Source organism: Coregonus clupeaformis, chromosome 8 (genome assembly GCF_020615455.1).
Source record: "Coregonus clupeaformis isolate EN_2021a chromosome 8, ASM2061545v1, whole genome shotgun sequence".
In the NCBI taxonomy this organism is placed as follows: Eukaryota; Metazoa; Chordata; class Actinopteri; order Salmoniformes; family Salmonidae; genus Coregonus; species Coregonus clupeaformis.
The window spans coordinates 30,873,197-30,897,688 of NC_059199.1; the positions used below are offsets into that span (position 1 = coordinate 30,873,197).

Below are 24,492 nucleotides of genomic sequence, written 5' to 3' on the forward strand. Positions count from 1 at the left end.
GTAGAAGAATGCTACTGCAGAGGAGAATCTGATATGTTACAATATGTACAGTTTCAGTCACAGAACCCTCTTGAATGATCTTCAGAAGTCTCAGATTTCTGTCCTCGAACCTCAAAATGGGAACATTCATCCAACAATGCCTCTCAAATACACATGATTAATAAAATGATAGACCTAGTCATACAGTAATACACATCTCATGAAAGACAAACATGGTTAAGCTTTCAACATTTGTTTTTCCAGCACTTAAAGAAAAATGTCTATACAGTTTAAGTATAAATCTCTATGCATATACAATGTGTTCTTGATTCTTGTGTGTTAGTGCTTGAAATGCATCTTATGCTTATTCTTCTGAAACAGCAGCACTCTTTCTCACAGCCCCCCTCACTTCTCCTCCTCCCTCTTTTTCTTATTGTGTAAATAATTATCATATCCCTCCCTCCCTCTCTCCCTCCCTCTCTTCCTCCCTCTCTTCCTCCCTCTCTCCCTCCCTCCCTTATTTCCTCCCTCTCTCTGAAAGTTTGCTAAAATGTCTGTCTTCATCTTAGGCACAGCATACATTTTAAATCATCCTCCACCCACCTCGTTTTCTTTCCCTCGTTCATTCCCTTCTTGCTCTTGATCTCCTAAATCTCCTTCTCTCATCCTCTCTTCCATCTCTCCTCCCACACTCTTCATGCGTGTATCTGTGTGTTTGTGTGTGTACAAGCGTGTGTGTGTTTGCATCTGTCTCTGTGTGTTGCACATATGACAGAGCCAACCCCCACTTTGTCTACCCCCCATCCCTCACTCCCCCCTTCTAGCATGGCGAGGCACTCATGCGCATGTGTTGGTGGTAGCGGGGAGGGGGCTGGGCAGAGGGGGGCATGGCCATGGGTATGGGCATGGACTGGGGAGGAGGCCCGCTGGGGTGAGAGGACATGGTGTGGTGGGGGTAGGAGAAGGAGGAGGAGGACTGCTGGTAGCTGGCGCCCGAGGAGGGGCCAGAGGATGGGGCCTGTTGCTGTTGTTGTTGCTGCTGCTGCTGCTGTTGCTGCTGGGAGCTGCCCTTGGGCGGCGGGGGCGTCTGGTTCAGCTGGATGGAGATGTCACTGGAGACCTCAGACGCGCTGCGGCCCCGCTGCGGAGGAGGCCACGACTCGGGGTGCAGGTACTGGCCACTGTAGTCGCTACACTCGGACAGGCGGGGGCGGTAGAGGGACGGGTGGGGCTGGTACATCTCCTCCTCGGCGTAGCGCTTCATGAAGAGGTACACTGACATCACCCCGGCCCCCTGGGAGAGAGCAGAGCAAGCGCTCGTATTAATACATGACATGAAACACTGAAACACCATCATAAACAAGTCATAAGTGACACATTGGGCCATCACGCATCAGGCACACTATGAACCACAGCAAAAAGAAGCCTAAATAAAAATGTATTATATTATATAAAAATGACATACAGTACTGGACCATGAAATACAATAAACACTGGAACATTTAAAGGTCCAATGCAGCCGTTTTTAATCTAAATATCAAATCATTTCTAGGTAACAATGAAGTACCTTACTGTGATTGTTTTCAATTAAAGTAGAAATAGTAGTAGTAGTAATTGTATAGCGCAGTGATTGTTTTCAATTAAAATGGTCAAGAAGAAACAAAAATAGCTTCTTAGCAAAAAGTCATTTCTCAAGCAATGATTTTGCTAGGACTGTCTGGGAGTGGTCTGAGTTGGGAATGGAAAACTGAAAACTAGCTGCTATTGGCAGAGAGGTTTGGAACTCTCTTTCTTACTGGTCTATAAACTCCATCCCACCAAAACAGGCAGAAATTTCAGGCGGTCTTTTCAAACAGCTCTTACACTTAAAGGGCATTAGAATAATTTTCACAATTTCACAATGTTATTCCAACCTCATAGTGTGGAAATATATATATAAAACACAGGAAAATCACGTATTTGACTGCACTGTGCCTTTAATAAAACACAATACCCCTCAATACAACAGGATGTAATATAGCATCCAGAAAGATCTATAAAATGTTTTGAATTAATATAAAATACTAAACATGTTAATAACATTACATGCATGCGTTATTTTCAACTGTGGAATACGTTTATATGATGCACAAACCTCTGCAATGCACTGAAGACATAATAGTGCTCAGATTCAACCAAACCGCTCCTCCGTGTAATAACTCGTTATCAAAAATGCAGTGTTGCGCCAAACATCCGCACAAACATTTACACCACATCCACTATTCATCGCTGACATCTTAGTACAACATCCTTGAAACTCGAGCACGTCAACGCCAGCGCTAAGTGCTATTCCCCCTCCTCTTCGTCCTGCCGCTGCAGAGGGGCTGGAGAAAAAGAAAAGCCCTGTAGCGAACGGTATATTCATGTGACAACAGCAGCGTTTTAAGCTGCCGCTGTGACAGAGCTGTCGCCCTAAAGTGTGCGCTATTAACATTTATGAATATTGATGTGAGTTGGGGGGGGGATCCTAACCGTGAAGCACTAAGCTAGCCGGTTAGCAGTTAGCAGAGGTTAATAGCTAGTGGTCGGCCACTACACTAGCAGGCGGACGGGTGTGCTGACCTCTTTGAGGAGGAAGGAGCTGGCAGCGAAGGCGAAGGACCAGCCGTAGTGGTAGTGGAAGAAGTGCTCAGGCTCACGCGGCCGGTTCATCACCTCGTCGTTGATGCTGCTGATGTAGAGGACCAGGCCCACCACCAGGCTGAGCCCTGAGAAGGGGGAGAGGACAGGATGGAGAGAAAAAGAGGGAAAGGGAAAGCAGGGCGCCAGAGAGAGGCAATGAGGGGCATAGAGGCAGAGAAAGACATGGGAAGGAGTAGAGGAAAGCGAGAGAGATGGAATGGAGAGAGGGAGAGAGGAGGGGAGAGAATGGAGGAGGGGAGAAGAGGCGAGCCAGTGGAGGGGGAGAGAGGAAGAGGAGAGAGAGAAAGAATGGAGAGGGGGAGAGAGGGAGTGCACAGTGTTGAGGAGATTATATGAAACAGTGAGCGAGAGAGGAAGGGTGATGGGGAATCATAAGTGAGAATGAGAGAGAGAAGGGTAGAGGAAAGAGAACGGAAGGGAGGAGGGAAGGGACAAACGCCAGGGGCGAGAGTGGGTGGGGGAATGGGTCAGAGAGTGTGAACATGAAGGGGAGGGTGGGTGGTAGGGAGAGCGAGAGAGAGATTTGGAGACAAGAGGATACACAGTGAGCAAGATGGAGGGAGAGAGTTAGAGATGAAAAGAAAGGTGGAGAGACGTAGTCTTTTTTTTGTATGAGTACATCTCTGACTGCTTGTTGCCTTGGCATCCAAATAGATCTCCTTAACATAGAGAGCAAGACAGACGGAAAGTGGGACAGTATGTGGCCTACACTCTTAGAAAAAAAGGTGCTATCTAGAACCTAAAAGGGTTCTTCGGCTATGCCCACAGGAGAACCCTTTGAAGAACCCTTTTTGGTTTCAGGTAGAAAACTTTGATTTAGATTAGAAGTTTAATAGTCAGATGTACAGGGTTGCAGGTGTGATTTCAGGGTACAGTGAAAATCTTATACTCGGAGCTCTAACAATGCAGGTCAAAGTGAAATAAGTGTTATTTTATGAGAGCATTATTTTATGAAAACAAGAATCATAAATTATAGACAGTAAAACGTGATTATGATACATTGCAAATTACTAAACATTGCTACTACTACTACTACAAATATGAGCACCACAGCTGCTAAATTAGTGCCACTGCTGCAAATAATCACAGTCTCTCAATTAGTTTGCTTAGTTAGCCTTCCTAAAGCCACCATTGTTGCTACATGTTTCTGCTTTCACACTGAAAAGAGCTCGTATGGCCAAACATTTGAGCACATTTCCCCTGATGGGTTAAAAAACCACAATAAAACAACTGAATAAGAAGATCCTCAAGACTTCCTCTTGAACCACATTTTCATTATTCATTATTTTGAATAAATGAGCCTTATTATATTTTCTAAATGGAAACCAAATCCAAACCACTGCCTGCATGCCTGCGAATATGCGATAAACGAGGACAACATACAAGCAGAGTGGTGGAAGAGAAAGAAAACCCCATTAAAGGATGTGTCAGTGCTTTTCCTCAGCCAGCCAGCCTCGGCTTCTGCAGCCTCTGACCCTAAAATCCTCCACCACCATTAACCAGTACAGCAGCCCCACTACATAATCAGCCCTGACCAGCACCACAACAACAACAACAGCAGGAGATTCAGGCAGCAGGCTCCAGCAGGCAGCAGTAACAGCAGCTGCAGCTGCAGCGACCAAAGCTCCTGGGTACCAGTGACCTGGCTCCCCCTTACTGTCTCAGCAGGGGGAGCTGTGGCTAGCTGCTGCTAGCTCGTCACCTCGCCTGCTTCCCTCTCAGCAGCAGTCAGACGTTCTGCGTGGGCGTGCTAGAAAAAAACAGAACAGAGAGCTGTCCCTCTCTGAAGAAAGGCAGGCTCCACCGGAGCCAGTTTGAAGTGTCTTCCATTCAGTTTTATCAGAATGGTTTGGGTTAGGAGAAGGTGTATGGAAAGCTGATCCTGAATCGGGGTGTGAGAATGTTTTGTTTGTGATTACATTTTCTATCTTTTGTGTTGTGGAATGTCGATGAAATTGAATTCAATGGCAACCACAACATCTTTTCTACGACAAAGACATTGAGAACAATGTCCCGCTGAGCATCTATAAAGCTGTCAGTTTGTTCAAATGGCTTCAAAGAAACAGAGTGAATAATAACAACAAACTCAATATTTTCTCAAGCCAGTCGATTTCTTAAGTTGTTTCTTGGGACCTATTATCTGAAGTATTTTCTTCTCAATTCACAGCCCCATGTTTCAAGTTTCACATTTTATTAGTCCAATGAAATGCTTACTTGCAGGTTCCTTCTTGTTAATTCAACAATAATAAGAAATAATAAAATATAAGAATACAAACATAAAGTAAATGGCTCAGTAGAATAGAATACACATTTTAGCATAAGTACAGTGCATTCGGAAAGTATTCAGACCCCTTCCCTTTTTCCACATTTTGTTATGTTACAGCCTTATTCTAAAATGGATTAAATAAAAACAATTCCTCATCAATCTACATACAATACCCCATAATGACAAAGTGAAAACAGGTTTTTAGAAATGTTGGCAAATGTAAATAAAAAAATTAAAAATAAAATAAATGCCTTATTTACATACGTTTTCAGACACTTTGCTATGAGACTCGAAATTGAGCTCAGGTGCATCCTGTTTCCATGTATCATCCTTGAGAAGTTTCTACAACTTGATTGGAGTCCACCTGTGGTAAATTCAATTGTTTGGACATGATTTGAAAAGGCACACACTTGTCTATATAAGGTCCCACAGTTGACAGTGCATGTCAGAGCAAAAACCATGCCATGAGGTCGAAGGAATTGTCCGTAGAGCTCCGAGACAGGATTGTTTCGAAGCACAGATCTTGGGAAGGGTACCAAAACATTTCTGCAGCATTGAAGGTCCCCAAGAACACAGTGCCCTCCATCATTCTTAAATGGAAGAATTTTGGTACCACCAAGACTTTTCCTAGAGCTGGCCGCCCGGCCAAACTGAGCAATCAGGGGAGAAGGGCCTTGGTCAGGGAGGTGGCCAAGAACCCGATGGTCACTCTGACAGAGCTCTAGAGTTCCTCTGTGGAGATGGAAGAACCATCCAGAAGGACAACCATTTCTGCAGCACGCCACCAATCAGGCCTTAATGGTAGAGTGGCCAGATGGAAGCCACTCCTCAGTAAAAGGCACATGACAGCCCACTTGGAGTTTGCCAAAAGGCACCTAAAGGACTCTCAGACCATGAGAAACAAGATTCTCTGGTCTGATGAAACCAAGATTAAACTCTTTGGCCTGAATGCCAAGCGTCACATCTTGAGTAAACCAGGCACCATCCCTATGGTGAAGCATGGCAGTGGCAGCATCATGCTGTGAGGATGTTTTTCAGTGGCAGAGACTGGGAGACATCAGGATCGAGGGAAAGATTAACAGAGCAAAGTACAGAGAGATCCTTGATGAAAACCTGCTCCAGAGCGCTCAGGACCTCAGACTGGGACAAATATTCACCTTCCAACAGGACAACAACCCTAGGCACACAGCCAAGACAATGCAGGAGTGGCTTCGGAACAAGTCTCTGAATGTCCTTGAGTGGCCCAGTCAGAGCCCGGACTTGAACCTGATCGAACATTTGTGGAGAGACCTGAAAATAGCTGTGCAGCGACGCTCCCCATCCAACCTGACAGACCTTGAGAGGATCTGCAGAGAAGAATGGGAGAAACTCCCCAAATACAGGTGTGCCAAGCTTGTAGCGTCATACCCAAGAAGACTCGAGGCTGTAATCGCTGCCAAAGGTTCTTCAACAAAGTACTGAGTAAAGGGTCTGAATACTTATGTAAATGTTATAGTTCAGTTATTTATATTCTATACATTTGCAAACATTTCTAAAAACCTGTTTTTGCTTTGTCATTATGGGGTATTGTGTGTAGATTGATGAGGGAAAAAAACGATTTAATCAATTTTAGAATGAGGTTTTAACGTAACAATGTAAAACGTAAAAAGTAAAGGGGTCTGAATACTTTCCGAATGCACTTTATACAGGAAGGCACAATTTATAGTTCAATATTTACACAGAAAATACCTTTCACCGAGTGAACTACTAGAAAACCATTACTTTTTCAATTTGCGCCTGAAACAGTGCAATCGTTCACTGCTTTAGGTCAGTGACATGTAATAAGGACAAGATGGGCACATAACTGCTCTGTAAGCAGCATCTCATGCTAGGCTAGCATCTGTGAGCAAGATCTGCAATTCCCCCAAATAGAAACTGATGTAATCTTATAGACAACTGAGGATCAGGATACGCTGTTAGCCAAGCCACTAAATCAACAACCAATCAGGGGGGTTCCAGACCCAGACCACACAGAACCTACTTTACATACCAGTGGCAGCTCTCATCAACCAATAAGTATCTTTAATACTGAACATCATTAAAACAACAGCCAATGGGAAACCTTTATCATTTCCTTTCATCATCAAAAAGCATGTGGCTCCGTACCTGAGAGGATGAAGAAGATTCCGGAGATGAAGGCCAGGATGGTGCGCTGTGGCCGGATGTGTCCGATGTTACTGATGACGAAGGCAGTGAAGACAAAGAGCAGCGACACCATGGGGAACGGTGTGGCTGTCCGTACCATCTCTGATGAAGGGATAGAAGGAAACAGGGCGAGAGAAAGACAGAAGAAGAGAGAAAGATACATTGAGAGAAGGATGAAGAGTTAAGTAAAACAATGAAATAAAAAATATCAAACATAGTCAAAAATATTCAACATTTCTTACATTGTTTTAATCCAAGTTTCAGTGTCCCACTGCGATAATGAAAGTTAAGTTGTGTTCAGTGGAAAATGCTTTCTGTTACACTCTTCCTCTATTTATTAATAATTAAGTTCATAAATAAATTAATGCACTGTACGTAACACATTGAAAAATGTGAATGGTCTAAACTGGTATACAAGTATATAAATGATTTGTAGCTGTTATGTTGTAGCTATTATGTTGTAGCTGTTATGTTGTAGCTGTTATGCTGTAGATGTTATGCTGTAGCTGTTATACTGTAGCTGTTATGCTGTAGCGGTTATGTTGTAGCTGTAATGCTGTAGCTGTTATGTTATAACTGTTATGTTGTAGCTGTTATGCTGTAGCTGTTATGCTGTAGCTGTTATGCTGTAGCTGTTATGCTGTAGTTGTTATGTTGTAGCTGTTATACTGTAGCTGTTATGTTATAACTGTTATGTTGTAGCTGTTATGCTGTAGCTGTTATGCTGTAGCTGTTATGCTGTAGCTGTTATGCTGTAGTTGTTATGCTGTAGCTGTTATGCTGTAGCTGTTATGTTGTAGCTGTTATGCTGTAGCTGTAGTTGTTATGTTGTAGCTGTTATGCTGTAGCTGTTATGTTGTAGCTGTTATGTTATAGCTGTTATGTTGTAGCTGTTATGTTGTAGCTGTTATACTGTAGCTGTTATGTTGTAGCTATTATGTTGTAGCTGTTATGTTATAGCTGTTATGTTGTAGTTGTTATGTTGTAGCTGTTATGCTGTAGCTGTTATGCTGTAGCTGTTATGCTGTAGCTGTTATGTTGTAGCTGTTATGCTGTAGCTGTTATGCTGTAGCTGTTATGCTGTAGCTGTTATGTTGTAGCTGTTATGCTGTAGCTGTAGTTGTTATGTTGTAGCTGTTATGCTGTAGCTATTATGTTGTAGCTGTTATGTTATAGCTGTTATGTTGTAGTTGTTATGTTGTAGCTGTTATGCTGTAGCTGTTATGCTGTAGCTGTTATGCTGTAGCTGTTATGGTGTAGCTGTTATGTTGTAGCTGTTATGTTGTAGCTGTTATGTTGTAGCTGTTATGTTATAGCTGTTATGTTGTAGCGTTTATGTTATAGCTGTTATGTTGTAGCTGTTATGTTATAGCTGTTGTGTTGTAGCTGTTATGTTATAGCTGTTATGTTGTAGCTGTTATACTGTAGCTGTTATGTTGTAGCTGTTATGGTATATTTGTTATGCTGTATTTGTTATGCAAACCAATAACTCAGGCTACTGATTACGTGTCTTTTTTATGTCTGTCTGCTTGCTCTGCAATTATTTGTTACGTTGTCTATTTGTCTATTCAGTAGTGCTATGTTACTTGTATTGTAGTCTGCCACCTTCTAACTGGGTTTTCCTGTTATACTTTGTTACCCATTTGCCTGTTATACCTTGCTGCCTACTTTGTCCCTCGTGCTGTTGCCTGTTCCTACAATGTTTTGCATTGTTGCCATAGATCTCCCATCATGTAGTGTCGTGATGTCCCTCTTGTCGTGATGTGCTTTGTCTCTGCCTATTTTGTCCCTCATGCTGTTGTCTGCTCTTAACAATGTGTATGCCATGATGTCTTGTTGCCACAGGTCTCCCGTCATGTAGTGTGGTGGTGTCTCTCCTGTCGTGATGTGCTTTGTTTCCACTGTCTGTCTGCTGATGTATCTGTGCTGTTGCCAAGTGTCTTCCGTGTGTGTTGTCTGTTTATGTCATATACTTTTAATCCCCGCCCCCTGCCCCACAGGAGGCCTTTTGCCTCTTGCCAGGCCGTCATTATAAATAATAATTTGTTATTAATTCAAATGAAAGTCATGAGTGAACAAATGAATTAAACATGAAAAAGATTGTCATCTGCTTCACTTCCTTCCTTTCTTACATGACTACAAAGTCTTTATGAAGTAGTTACAGAGGTTGACTTAAATTGGGATTGGGAGAACTTGTGTACAGAAATACATGCTTTATTTAATACTAGCCCCCACCATTCTAATTCAATTGTATTAAATTGTCAATCACGAAGAAAGGAAATCATATAAAAGAACGATTAAGTAACATTCATTCCCAAGAGAAAATGTCCTTCATCAGTTTATAATTCCCTACAGGTTGTTATGCCTGCAGCATGCTGTATATACTGTAGTAAAGTTTTATAAGGTTTTCCAAGTTTCCACATCTTAAATAATTAAAATAGTTGTTAAATAAAGAAAAAGGGAACGTGAGCAGTGTTCAACACAGGTTTTAAATCAAAGAGGTTGGGAACTATTTTGTCTCAACATGTTTCCTGAGCAGAGCCTAAAGCAATGACACAATGACATCCAGGGGTTATTTTCCTGCACGTTTCTCGCCGTGGTCAGGTGTCATCACTTACTCAGTATATTTGCAGTGTTTTCGGTCACAATATCTATCTCAGCTTCAGTGGTGAAGTATTCTGATGCTACACATCTCCCCTGTTCAGGTCCTGAGAGAGAGAGAGAGAGAGAGAGAGAGAGAGAGAGAGAGAGAGAGAGAGAGAGAGAGAGAGAGAGAGAGAGAGAGAGAGAGAGAGAGAGAGAGAGAGAGAGAGAGAGAGAGAGAGAGAGAGAGAGAGAGAGAGAGAGAGAGAGAGAGAGAGAGAGACAGAGAATAGGCCCAGAGGGAGAGTGGAAATCAAGGTTTTTAGTGGATGAGCAGAAGAGACAAGGGGTGGAATGGAGAGGAAGTCATTAACCTGGAATTTGGACAGAGAGGGGGACAGTTAATCAGAGTGGCACAGAGGTGAACAGTCAGCGAGGAAAGCCACAATCCACACGACAGCAGCATCTTTCACCTTTCACCTTATGTACCTAGCACCAGCACAAACAATGCCATTCCCCTGGAGGGCCACCAATAGAACCCTGGCTAGAGGAGCGTGCGTGTGTGTGTGCGCACATTTTTCCTTAAGCGTTCCCTTCAAACTTAGCAGACTGAAGCCTCTGAGTCATGGGTAACAATCATTGTCTTACGTCAGATAGCGCATCAATTCCACCTGCACTGATCTGTCCAATAATATCTATCTGCGGACTGCAGTAACTACATGCCGAGCCCACTACACGCTGCGCCCGCTACACGCCACGCCCACTGCCATTGAGGGTCCTTGTAATGCATTACGTCACTGCATGAGTAGACATATCTGCTGGAGCCAGACCCTGTTGAACCCAACTCTAGCGTGGCACTACTTGGTGGGTGCTGTGTGTATTCGATCGGTACTACACGCCGCGCCCACCAGTCTGCGGTCCGCAGATAGACTCTACTCGTATCTCGCAAAGGGTAATGGGATAGCTTGAAAGTAATCTGGCTACAATGGGCTGCCATAACATTCAAACATATTACCAGAGATATGGATATAATGACGAGATGCTTATGTCTCCGACCTAACAATGAGATTTGTTGTCCACAGAGCAGAACAGGGGGCTGTCAAGCTCCCGCCTATTCCTCTCTTTGGATTGGTGGATACATCTAGTTATTTGAATATCATTTTTTATATTCAACGAGGGGTGTTGACGTCAACTGCCTGTTTTCAATAGAGAGTGAGATGCTATGCTAGCCACATGAATATATTTTTTCTCAAAGTTGCTGGGATTTCATATGCATCACACATATCAGTACACTCGTAACAACCTAAGCATTACAAAACGTATATATTACGCCTCATTTATCAAAATAGCAATTTATTTTTATCTTGACTAAATTCAACACTCCTATTGCCTCCCATACAAAAACTCCTAACCTGCTTAATAATTAAGGATCTGCTTAACATGGACATATTTTTGGAAGAGAAAGTGCTCTCGCTTCGCCTCCCTCTGTCTGATATTACTTAGGTGACATTGCCTAATGAACCCTATTTCACCCTCAAATAGTCCGAATTATTATAAGCTCAGCGTAAAAATAGATCCGTAATTGATTGTGACGTTTTTTTTCTGAGGAAGTCAGAAAAGTCATTTTACATCTAGCTAAGAAGTTTGGTATTTCTGGATTTTTACAATGTGCCCGACAATTAGCTTAAATTTGTCCATGACATTAGCTTGCTAATGTAGCTCTAAGCTAGTCACTTTGTATAAAATGAATAGGAAGCTAACCTAGTCCACACACTCAATGCTAAACACCAAGTGCTTTCTCCATTAGCTAGCTAGCTAGCAAGCTACTTTAGCAACATTATTTTATCACAATGAATACGTTTTGAAGAAGCAGCTAGCGCTGCCTGATCTGCCGTGAGTCAGTAGCCTCCCGCCAGCTCAGCTGCTGCTGCACTCGCTGACCCCAACGTAACAATCGCGGAGAAACATGCTGATCTACGACTGATTTCTGATAACAGCCCCTCTTAATTGGGGCAGCATGCCTACAATGTCAGGGCTTTATTGCTTAATTATACACTGAGTGTACAAAACATTAGGAATATCTTCCTAATATTGAGTTGCACACCCTTTTGCCCTCAGAAATGCCTCAATTTGTCGGGGCATGGACTCTACAAGATGTCGAAAGCATTCCACAGGGATGCTGGCCCATGTTGACTCCAATGCTTCCCACAGTTGTGTTAAATTGACTGGATGTATTTTGGGTGGTGGACCATGCTTGATAAAAACAGGAAACTGTTGAGCCCAGCAGCGTTGCAGTTCTTGACACACTCAAAGCAGTGTGCCTGGCACCTACTACCATACCCCATTCAAAGGTATTTAAATATTTTGTCTTGCCCATTCACACTTTGAATGGCACACATACACAATCCATGTCTCATTTGTCTCAAGGCTTTAAATTCATTCTTTAACCTGTCTCCTCCCCTTCATCTACACTGATTGAAGTGGATTTAACAGGTCACATCAATATGGGATCATAGCTTTCATCTGGATTCACCTGGTCAGTCTATGTCAAGGAAAGAGCAGGTGTTCCTAATGTGTTGTACACTCAGTGTATGCGTTTCTGGCACCGAGAAATAGGTGCTACACTCCTTTTAAAATCTGATTTTAAACCTATCCCTATCCCTAACATTAACCACACTGCTAACATTATGCCTAATCCTAACCTTAAATTAAGACCAAAAAGCACCGTTTTATTTTCATGAATTTTTATGATATAGCAAATTTGGACTTTGTGGCTGTGGTAACTAGTGACAACCGTTGAGGGACGAGCATCGCGTATGAGTTACGCGATCTGACGTAAGACAATGGGGTAACAATAATGTGTGTGTGTGTGTGTGTGTGTGTGACAGAATGACATATGGAATATAGCCTATGTTTATTCCAGCACCTGCCACAAAGCATTACAGTAATGTACGTGTAGATGTGCTTCTGTACATATGAACTACTGTTTATGCGTATTGCTTTCCTCACACAAAACCTGCCACGAAGCATTATGTGTAAATATGTACACTATATGTTTATGTATGCTTCTGTACATATAAACGAAATGTGTCTATTACGGTATACCTGCCACGAAGCAGACCCTCCACATGCCGGAGTGCAGGGCCATCCTGACCTCCATGCTCTGGTTCTGCTGCAGAATGACACCCTCCTCCATCAGCAGCCAGTAGTCTGTGGACACAGCCACGCCAACCAGGAGCAGGCCGCACGCCCCAAACACCGAGGACAGGAGTGTGAGCGCCCGCGTGCTGAACATGCTCATCTGAGGAGGAGAGGAGAGTGGAGTGAGGAGGTGAGAGGACAGGAGAGGTTTGGGGTCGAGTCTATTTCACTTCAGCTAATTGAGGAGATGAATGGAAACCCTGGTTGAAATGGAGTTGACCTCTACCCTGGTGGGTTTTCTCATCAGGATAACTCAACAGAGATGAACTTACAATAGAGGAACCCCTCTAGTGTTGAGAAAAATGAAGAGAAAGCTTATCCGGATGACTGAACGATCCCTTCTATCACAATGCTTCACATTTCATTGAAGATAATTAACCAAAGAACAGTATCACCTCGTTGTTCTGTCTTCAACTCATCTTAAAATAGCAAAGACTGAGGGAAGTGGAGGCTTATCCACCAGTGTGGTTACATACGTTAAATACTGGTACATATCCGTTAAATACTAGCTTGGTTAAACCAGGCTGAATGTTTCACTCAATGGATTCAGTCTGGTTTAACTAGGCTATAGGTATAGCATAACAGTGAATACATAACCAGTGATAAAAGCAACACAGGGACCACATGACTGTGAATGGAATGACCTCACCATCACAGAGCAGCGTGCAGCAAATTAGAGGTTAGGCTCCTCCACTGATAACAGTGTGGCTTTTCTCACTCAAATGCTTCACTGGTGAGAAGAAAGAAAATAAGAAAAACCTGCATGGGGAGGAGAGGAGGAGAGGAAGAGAGGAGAGGAGAGGAGGAGGAGAGGAGAGGGGGAGAGGAGGAGAGGAGAGGAGGAGAGGAGGAGAGGAAGAGAGGAGAGGAGGAGAGGAGAGGAGGAGAGGAAGAGAGGAAAGGAAGAGAGGAAAGGAAGAGAGGAGGAGAGGAGGAGAGGAGGAGAGGAGGAGAGGAGGAGAGCTACTGTGGTGCCGAACGAATGACCTCATCACTGATTTGAGATGCAGCAGTGCACATTCAGCAATGTCACAATGGATTTTTCTCAATCATGATGACTCACCAGTTACAAATATTTGATATGGTAAAAATCCGGCCTGCCTCCCTCGCGTGAACCCAGTCAACCCAGACCTTCAGAAAGTCGTTGAATAAACAATGTCACCTCAAGGAAAGAGTGACCGAGGGTAAAGGGGGGACTGTGTATGTGTCAAGATTCCATCAAGGCCATCACTGATGATGGGATAGTGGAGGAGCTGGTAAGGAGGTGCAACAGTTAACGTATGTTGTGCTCAGTAGTTGTGTATGACACATACTTGTGTCTGCAAGGTCAAACAGAATGTGAAGATGGCTTCTTCTGTAATAACTATGTTGACTGTGCGTGTTAGACATGGCAGCCAGAGCGGGGGAAGACACCAGTCTCAAACAGATACTTTAATAATTTTCCTTTAGATTTAAGGGCTTTTCACGCTACTGAGCAACCGAGCCAAGCCAAAACAACCTATACATTGCCTTTGTAAAGGATTCAGACCCCTTGACTTTTTCCACATTTTGTTACATTACAGCCTTATTCTAAAATTGATTAAATAGTTTTTTCCCCTCATCAATCTACACACAATACCCCATAATGCCAAAGCAAAAACAGGTTTTTATAAATTTTTGCTAATTTATAATTTTACAAAAACTGAAATATCACATTTACATAAGTATTCAGACCCTTTACTCAGTACTTTGTTAAAGCACCTTTGGCAGCGACTACAGCCTCGTGTCTTCTTGGCTATGACGCTACAAGCTTGGCACACCTGTATTTGGGGAGTTTCTCCCATTCTTCTCTGCAGATCCTTTCAAGCTCTGTCAGGTTGGATGGGGTGCGTTGCTGCACAGCTATTTTCAGGTCTCTCCAGAGATGTTGATCGGGTTCAAGTCCAGGCTCTGGCTGGGCCACTCAAGGACATTCAGAGACGTGTCCCAAAGCCACTCCTGCGTTGTCTTGGCTGTGTGCTTAGGGTCGTTGTCCTGTTGGAAGGTGAACCTTCACCCCAGTCTGAGGTCCTGAGCACTCTGGAGCAGGTGTTCATCAAGGATCTCTCTGTACTTTGCTCTGTTCATCGGGTCACCACCCTGACCAAGGCCCTTCTCCCCCGATTGGTAACTTTGGTCGGGCGGCCAGCTCTAGGAAGAGTCTGGTGGTTCCAAACTTCTTCCATTTAAGAATGCTGGAAGCCACTCTGTTCTTGGGGACCTTCAATGCTGCATACATGTTTTGGTACCCTTCCCCAGATCTGTGCCTCGACACAATGCTGTCTCGGAGCTCTATGGACAATTCCTTCGACCTCATGGCTTGGTTTTTGCTCTGACATGCACTGTCAACTGTGGGACCTTTTATAGACGGTTGTGTGCCTTTCCAATTCATGTCCAATCAATTGAATTTACCACAGGGGGACCCCAATCCAGTTGTAGAAACATCTCAAGGATGATCAATGGAAACAGGATGCACCTGAGCTCAATTTCGAGTCTCATAGCAAAGGGTCTGAATACTTATGTAAATAAGGTATTTCTGTTTTCTATTTTTAATAAATGTGGTAAAATAAAAATTTAACTGTTTTCACTTTTGTCATTATGGGTTATTGTGTGTAGATTGATGAGATTATTATTTGTTTTAATCCATTTTTGAATAAGTCTGTAACATGACCAAATTTGGAAAAAGTCAAGGGGTCTGAATACTTTCCGAAGGCACTGTACATAGTTGTTGGAACCGTTCTAAAAAGGACAATGTGAAAAGAAAATATCCAAGCCAGCACAGTTTGGTTCGGGTCGGCACAATGTGTGGAAAGGTTAATAGATACCATCTGGCCTTATGGATGGAACACATTCAGTACAGAGTACATTGAGTAAGAGGCATGGAACGTGGACAGGGTCAATCCCTCATGGGTCATTCATTGTGTGCTCTAACATTTTGAAGTGAGGAAAGATGTGAGAAAGAACAATTCCCTTGATTCATCATTCCCTTGAAACACACTTGTAACACGAAGAGACCTATGTTTCTCTAAGATGGGGCATTGGGGTGGATGAGATTCCCTTTGTAGTTAAAGCCTACAGAATAAACCATAATTCCCATGCTGCCACCTCAGCAAGGTATATGGAGAAAAATAAATCCATATTGCGATAAATTGCCTGAATTTATGTGATGACGATAAATAGAACCATAAGTTTATAACATTAATTTGCACCACAGTTTTTTTAATTATCCTTCAAACTACTACTACTAGTTTGATGGTTGTAACTATCAATTGTGCAATTAGCAATCACCAATATTAGCAAACTTATTTCATGTTAAATGTCACATTTCTCTAGTATAGGCTACATATCATAATGAATAATATCAGCAAAATATTCCTGTGATAAGTGATCGGTATGGTCGGTGTCGATCAGTTTTTGTTTATCGTCCCAGCTCTAGGCTCCACCACTTTATCTTGGGACTGGGAGAGCTTAGGTGTCCGGGAGCAAATGTAATGAATGCCACATGAATGGGGGGATGAATAGTGAATGGTGCTTTATGTTATAGCATGAAGGAGGGAGGGAATCCATGGAGGAAGGGATAAATAAAAGAAGGGATCAGTAGAGGGAGAGTTTGGAGAGAGAGAGAGAGAGAGAGAGAGAGAGAGAGAGAAGAGAAGCTTCAAGGGAATAATGTTTGAGGTCAGTGAGAGTGTGGATCTGTCCACTAGTATGGTGCTGAAATAACAGAATAATAGATCGCGTGAAACTAAGACTTTGGAGAGAGTGCGAGAGAGAGAGAGCGAGAGAGAGAGAGAGAGAGAGAGAGAGAGAGAGAGAGAGAGTGTGGCTGAGGGGGAATATGTTTGAGGTCATGGTTAGAGTGTGGAGCTGTCCACTAGTGAGGTGCTGAAATACCAGAAAACTAGATAGTGTAAAACCAAGGGCACTACTAGCCTATAGTCTCATGTATGCATCCAAGAACGATACTGTACTGGGTCAGCTCCTTTTTGTAGCTTAAATAACAAACTTCACACTTAATTAATTAGCTAGGTTTATTCATTAAGGCAGTAATTTGGGGTCATTAATATACAGATGCTAATAAGTGTGTAATAATATTCATAAGTTTGATTACTTAAGACCTTCCACCAGTGAGGAATGGCGCCATTCAGGGAATAGGCACTTTACTTGGGGTATGGTGCACTGTAGCACTCAGCATATAGGGTTGTGGTAAGAATACATAAAGCGTCTGCTAAATGACTAAAAAATTTAAATGTAAATAGCATTATCCATTATCTTAACATGTCATTAGTAGTGAATCCAATGTCAGCATGCATGAAAACATTGGTGTTGAAAATGTTCCAAGTGTCATGTTGTAGCTCAATTAGTAGAGCATGGCGCTTGTAACGCCAGGGTAGTGGGTTTGTTCCCCGGGACCACAATACGTAAAAATGTATGCACACATGACTGTAAGTCGCTTTGGATAAAAGCATCTGCTAAATGGCATATTATTATTATTATTATGTTAATGGTATAACTTGACATGAACTGTCATAATGTGTTATGACTGGTGTCAAGTAATTCTAATGAGTGTGTTATGACCATGAAATAGAGGTGTTATGACATACATCTTAGGTACAGTCAAATGGGACTAGGGTTCTCTCAATGAAATGTAGCAGATCCAGCGACTTTCAAGGACACACAGCTAAATGTTTAATATGTGCATTCAGGCTTCTGCAGATTAAAGAATCAAATCGGAAGAAATACATGGTATACTATGCAGAGGCACAGTGCTTCATTGTGCATTGTCTCCCTAGAACAGCATTGCATTAAACGTCGTAGTACAGTATGATGGAAAGTGGAAGGGAAATAAAGGATGGATGGATGAGGCAATTTGGAGCAATCATGGGTCAAGTGGACCAAGACAACTGCTGAGTGGTACAGAAACTACAACTCCCAAGGCACCGGGACCAGCCCCACAGATGGTATTCCCAGATAAGCGGCCAATGAAGGCTCAGGAGGGGTGTTGTTTTCTGTTGAGGCGGCAATATGTTCCACAGTCAGCAGGCTCAGCCAACTGGCATGAAGAATGCAGTATTTAAAGCAGGGATGGGAAAGTAGGTGGTCTGACATCGGGTTCTTGAATGAGAAGAACCACGCACAGGAGAAAGTATGTGAACAGCACAGTAATGTACAGAGTGCAGTACATTGTATGCATGTACAGAGTGCAGTGCATTAAAATGCATGAATGACAGAGATAACGAACATCAAATGTGCTCAATAAGGGAAGATAAACTGTATGGGGGGAGAGAGAGAGAGAGAGAGAGAGAGAGAGAGAGAGAGAGAGAGAGAGAGAGAGAGAGAGAGAGAGAGAGAGAGAGAGAGAGAGAGAGAGATGGGAGAGAGGGTTGGGAGAGATGGGGATGGAAAGAGAGAGAGGGATGGGAGAGAGAGGGATGAGAGAGAAGAGAGAGAGAGAGAGAGAGAGAGAGAGAGAGAGAGAGAGAGAAAGAAAGAGGGGAAAGAGAGGGGGGGGGGACATGTCTGGGGACCTTGGCCCAAATAATGTTAGGAGAATCCAAGCTCTCAGACTGAGCCTACACACACTTAGGAGTGTCACATGCCTGTACATGGCCAACTATACCTACAGTTACAGGCACTAACCACCATTCACAAATACATCCATGATCTATGGACAGCCATGTCTGTTTTCTTTAGCATTATATGCTGAGGCATTGAAGGCTATTAAGACTGACTGAAAGAGACAGGGATAACCCATCCAAGCATTTAAATTGGACACCCAGAGCCACACTTTTTTACCACTCGTTCGCTCTCTATCTCTCCTTCTCCTCTTCCTCTCTCTCCTTCTCCTCCTCCTCCTCTCTATCTCTCCTTCTCCTCCTCCTCTAGTTCTCTTTCCTCCTGTCACACACCCATCAAAAACTCGACACACACACACAATTTTAAACATGCACATGGACCCAGATACACAACAACTAGGCTACTGCAGCACACATCATATACCACCATCTTCCCCTCAGGTTCCCAAAGTAACAGGCATACCACTCACTTCAGTCAGTGCGCCTATAGCACCGCAATGAACAACGCTCGCCAGTGGCAAATGCGACACGCAAATGATTCTAATCACCAAGACATGTCATGGGAAGGAAATATTCATAAAGATAACATTCTCAGAGCCTGCCACACGCACATCTTGCGGAGAGAGAGAGCGAGAGAGAGACCCGAGGCAGTACAACGACAGACAGTGCTTTTTCAAAATTTCTAACCCAAATGTCAGTTGCATACATTTCCTGTGTGTATTCAGCTAGACTAAATAGACGCAGCAAATGTTACAGACAAACTGACTGTAGCCCACAACACTCTGACAGACCGACATCACCACGAAACGTGTGAACTGCTATAACCCAAAATGAAAACTATGATGATGAATGATGAGACATTTAGACATTTTTTAAGACGGTTTATTAAATTAATGGTAATTTGCATAGCGCAATGATGACACATACTGGCACTACTCACCCTTTCCGACCGTCCAAATGAATTGTGCAGCCGTCGAAAGATCCGCGCGCTAGGGAGCCTTTTCAGATTGTGCAGTTTTCCTTTTGCGCCCCCTCTCTCTCTCTCTCTCTCTCTCTCTCTCTCTCTCTCTCTCTCTCTCTCTCTCTCTCTCTCTCTCTCTCTCTCTCTCTGACTCTGACTCTTTCTCTATCGTGTGTTTTACCGTATCGCCCCCTCGCTTCTCTCTCTCTCTCTCTCTCTCTCACTCTCTCTCTTTTGCCCCCCTCCTTTCACTCACTCTCTATTTCAGCACTGCGGAGAATCGGTTGAATGGGTATACCGAGGATGGCGCGGGAGATGCGTGAGATGGTGGGAAGCGAGGGGAAGCGCCACACAGAGGGAGGGACAGCAAGCCGCGACAGCAAGTGAAGACCTTCTACTGTTGCAAGGAGACAGCCAAAAACACACGACACGGAGGCAAGCACGGACACCCAGTTGGGTTGGCTATCACACTCACGCAAGTGCGCGCCCGCACGCAACAAGCAACACGCACACACACACACACACACACACACACACACACACACACACACACACACACACATGCATTCAACGTGGTATGGAGAGAGAGGATAAATGAGGACAATGATTATGCTACCAGTCTTGCGCAACAACACAGTGCTACTTGGAAACATTTAAGTGATTCATCCATTTACAGTAACATTTAAATTGAAACAGAGAAAGAACATGGAAGCATATAGAAACTGCTCATGAGTTAGAGTCAAATGAGGACTTACATTACAAAAGGGGTTTTAGGGAGTGGTGTGATAATCACAGACAATGTGTATGGTTTTAAATCATATATCAATAATATTTTATGATCAGAAATATATTTGATGCATATTTAAAATGGCATGTGAGTGAGCTGCACTGGCTTGTAGTGTGAGCTGAAGTTGTACTGTTGTAAGGGATATTATTATGTATAAGGGAAGGGGAGGGGAGGAGGGTTTGGTTGTAATGGCTCAGTTAAGAGTGCTGCTCCACAGCATGACATACACCGCTCTGCTTCTATGCCTACGGCCATCTGCACAGCCGCACACACGCGCGCGCACACAGACACACTGGCGATACTGACTTCGTGGTCACCCAGATGTGTAAATCGCCAAGGAGGGTGTGTGTGTGTGTGTTTATGCTTGCATGAGTCCATTCATGCTCGAGCAGTCACATTAACCTTAAAAGACTGATAGGAATGGCTGTGAGTCACAGGGGCATGTGGAAGCAGTGTGGTTGGTCAGCATTGGAATCGATCCCTTTCCAAACCACACACAACCACCACATACAGGACCGACTGTACCGCCTATCCTGCCTAATAGACTGAAAGGTCACAAAGTAGAACAGACATTATTTTATTGATGGGGGAAATTAGACCTTTCGACAATATGGATGCTATCACCATAGCTGCCAATCATGGTCTGATCTGATGCTCTTTGACATTTAGCATAAAGTTTCCATTAAATTTGCATGAGTCGTTAGCCATTAGCTATTTCCAGGTGCTCTTTGGCTTATATTTAAGCAATAAGGCCCGAGGGGGTGTGGTACATGGCCAATATTCCATGGCTAAGGGCTGTTCTTATGCACAACTCAACGCAGAGTGCCTGGATACAGTCCTTAGCCGTGGTATATTGGCAATATAACACAAACCCCTGAGATACCTTATTGCTATTATAAACTGGTTACCAACATAATTAGAGCAGTAAAAATAAATGTTTTGTCATACCTCGTGGTATATGGTCTGATATACCACGGCTTTCAGCCAATCAGCATTCAGGGCTCGAACCACCCAGTTTATAATAATGGATAACTCCCTGTTTGATGTACTTGAGTTTAACTGTTCACCACTATGGCGCCTTTGCATAGATCAAGGTGATTGGGAACTGCAGTGGAATTGTAGCTTGGTCCCAGATATGTTTGTGCTCTCTTCCCAACTCTTATGGTGACAAACATATCTTGGACCAGAATTGTAGAATCTTTAAGCACTGGGGAAAAGAGCCGAAATCTGAGATGACTAAAGAGACATGACTGTTGCATGCACACCAATGGTCCATTGCCACAAACATGAGACGGGTAAAGGTGATCTATGACAAAATCTATAATAGGATGCAAGAGTCAAAAACCAGAGACAACTTTATATCTTACTGAAATGGATATGTTAAACGGAAACCTTAATTAGAATACAATCCTGTTAACAGAGGGGCTTGTAGGCTATATCGACCCAAACACCCCAACCTAGCTCAGGGAACACCAACAACACTAAGAGGAGAAGAATAGTCTTAATAGTTCATCATCCCTCCCTCTTTCTTCCCCTTTGTATTCCTCTGTGGCCTCCCCCTCCTCCTTTCTCTCTTTTTCCCAGTCTATTTTTAGATGCATGCTAGGGAAATCCAATACATGAATAGTGATATAAATAGCATGCTGTACATTGACCACCACGCATGAAAGAAACACGTAAGAAACATAGAAAACTGCTTAGAATTTCTGATTAATATTGATACTTGAACCTATGCCAATGAATATACATTTCCAGTATGGCAAGATAAAGAGAACAAAGCTATAACAGGAATGTTACAATATAATCTGCCTACGTTTATGTATATGAAGACGCCACATGCATCAAACGTGTTTACATGTGTTTGATTGGGGGGTGCGTCCTGTTGGAAATTCCCACTCTCCTTATAAAGATTGTCTTGAATATTTTCAATGTCATTACCTTGTTGCTGTGACAACCATGACTTCAAAGAAATTATTTCAGAAGAAAAAGGTGTGAGAGTGAGAGGGAGAGAGAGAGAGAGAGAGAGAGAGAGAGAGAGAGAGAGAGAGAGAGAGAGAGAGAGAGAGAGAGAGAGAGAGAGAGGGAGATTCAGCAAAAAACAGAGGGGTTTGACAGTGAGCTGGGAGTTTGGGATGGGGAGGGAGGAGAAGAGGAGAGAAGGAGAGGTGAAGAAGAGGGGGAAGCAGTTGAGGTGCGGTCTATGGAGAGAAAGGAGGGGTATGAGCATGTACAACAAAGTGATGAGATACGTGGATGGGATACAAACGCTGAAATTAACAAGCAGAGAGAGATGTACCTCAACAGTAATGTATATACAGTAGCTACAGTGCCTTCAGAAAGTATTAAACCCCTTGACTTATTCCATATTTTGTTGTGTTACAGCCTGAATTCAAAATTGATTCAATATTTATTTTTTCTCACCGACCTACAGACAATACCCCATAATGGCAAAGTGAAAACGTTTAGTTTTTTTGCAAATGTATTGAAAATGAAATACAGAAACGTCTTATTTTCATAACAATTCACACCTCTGAGTCAATACATGTGTTGTGGAAAGTCTTACACAGGGACACTCGAAGTCATTCTTAAATTAATCATTCTTTATTATCAGCGCGTTGGAGAGGTTCCAACCAACTCAATGCATGAAGTACACATGTCGATTAGGAGTTCTAACGAGGCAGTCCCGTTAGTACCCTTATATACTGACAAGTTATATTTGCATGATTTAGCTTATTCATCATTCATAATTAATGTTTGCTTCATTCATGTGACGACCAATACTGGGTCATGCATGTGACAGACCAATACCTCACAAGGTTTCTTCTCTCTAAGCTGAGACCTTGAAACTGAGATATCCCTTTCTCTAAACAAGGTTCTGGGCGTACTGCCAAATTGCAGATACTGATAGTATTTGGACATTATTTTTGTATTTATTCTTCAAGCTCTGTCAATTTGGTTGTTGATCATTGCTAGACAGCCATTTCAAGTCTTGCCATAGATTTTCAAGCCAATTCAAAACTTTAACTAGGCCACTCGGGAACATTCAATGACATCTTGGTAAGCAACTCCAGTGTATATTTGTCCTTGTGTTTTACAGTGAGGGAAAAAAGTATTTGATCCCCTGCTGATTTTGTACGTTTGCCCACTGACAAAGAAATTATCAGTCTATAATTTTAATGGTAGGTTTATTTTAACAGTGAGAGACAGAATAACAACCAAAAAATCCAGAAAAACGCATGTCAAAAATGTTATAAATTGATTTGAATATTAATGAGGGAAATAAGTATTTGACCCCTCTGCAAAACATGACTTAGTACTTGGTGGCAAAACCCTTGTTGGCAATCACAGAGGTCAGACGTTTCTTGTAGTTGGCCACCAGGTTGGCACACATCTCAGGAGGGATTTTGTCCCACTCCTCTTTGCAGATCTTCTCCAAGTCATTAAGGTTTCGAGCCTGATGTTTGGCAACTCGAACCTTCAGCTCCCTCCACAGATTTTCTATGGGATTAAGGTCTGGAGACTGGCTAGGCCACTCCAGGACCTTAATGTGTGTCACGATCGTCGGTGAGAGAGGAGGAACAAGGTGCAGCGTTGAATGCGAACATAATTATTATTTATAATGATCACACGATCAAAACAACAAAACGAAAACGTGACGTCCCTGGTTACATACACAAACCAACACGGAACAAGAAACCACAATGAATGAATGCCAAACGGCTACCTAAGTATGACTCCCAATCAGAGACAACGAGCTACAGCCGTCTCCGATTGGGAGCCACCCTGGCCAACATAGATATACAACAACTAGAACCAACACACATGAAAACTCACACCCTGGCTCAACATACTAGAGTCCCCAGAGCCAGGGCGTGACAATGTGCTCCTTCTTGAGCCACTCCTTTGTTGCCTTGGCCGTGTGTTTTGGGTAATTGTCATGCTGGAATACCCATCCATGACCCATTTTCAATACCAGGCTAAGGGAAGGAGGTTCTCACCCAAGATTTGACGGTACATGGCCCCGTCCATCGTCCCTTTGATGCGGTGAAGTTGTCCTGTCCCCTTAGCAAAAAAACACCCCCAAAGCATAATGTTTCCACCTCCATGTTTGACGGTGGGGATGGTGTTCTTGGGATCATAGGCAGCATTCTTCCTCCTCCAAACACGGCGAGTTGAGTTGATGCCAAAGAGCTCGATTTTGGTCTCATCTGACCACAACACTTTCACCCAGTTCTCCTCTGAATCATTCAGATGT

At 43.1% G+C, this 24,492-nt stretch overlaps 1 protein-coding gene across 1 annotated transcript; it reads right to left on the reverse strand.

Annotated features, from left to right (window-relative positions):
• Positions 1-781: 781 nt before the first annotated feature.
• On the reverse strand, positions 782-19,871 carry LOC121571536 (voltage-dependent calcium channel gamma-7 subunit-like). Its single transcript, XM_041883053.2, has 6 exons — positions 19,430-19,871; positions 12,800-12,995; positions 9,730-9,819; positions 7,073-7,213; positions 2,581-2,726; positions 782-1,273 (listed from the first exon to the last, which is right to left on the reverse strand). The coding sequence occupies exons 2-6, from the start codon at positions 12,993-12,995 to the stop codon at positions 800-802; spliced, it is 1,047 nt and encodes a 348-aa protein (XP_041738987.1). The 5' UTR covers positions 19,430-19,871; the 3' UTR covers positions 782-799.
• Positions 19,872-24,492: the final 4,621 nt, after the last annotated feature.

What these genes read in the sequence shown, in the direction of transcription:
- LOC121571536 (XM_041883053.2), bottom strand. Translation starts at nt 12,995, where the DNA reads ATGAGCATGTTCAGCACGCGGGCGCTCACACTCCTGTCCTCGGTGTTT. An exon ending in GAGGGTCTGCTTCGTGGCAG is followed by an intron (nt 9,820 to 12,799) that starts GTATACCGTAAT and finishes TCTCTCTCTCAG; the next exon opens with GACCTGAACAGGGGAGATGT. An exon ending in AAACACTGCAAATATACTGA is followed by an intron (nt 7,214 to 9,729) that starts GTAAGTGATGAC and finishes TCCCTTCATCAG; the next exon opens with AGATGGTACGGACAGCCACA.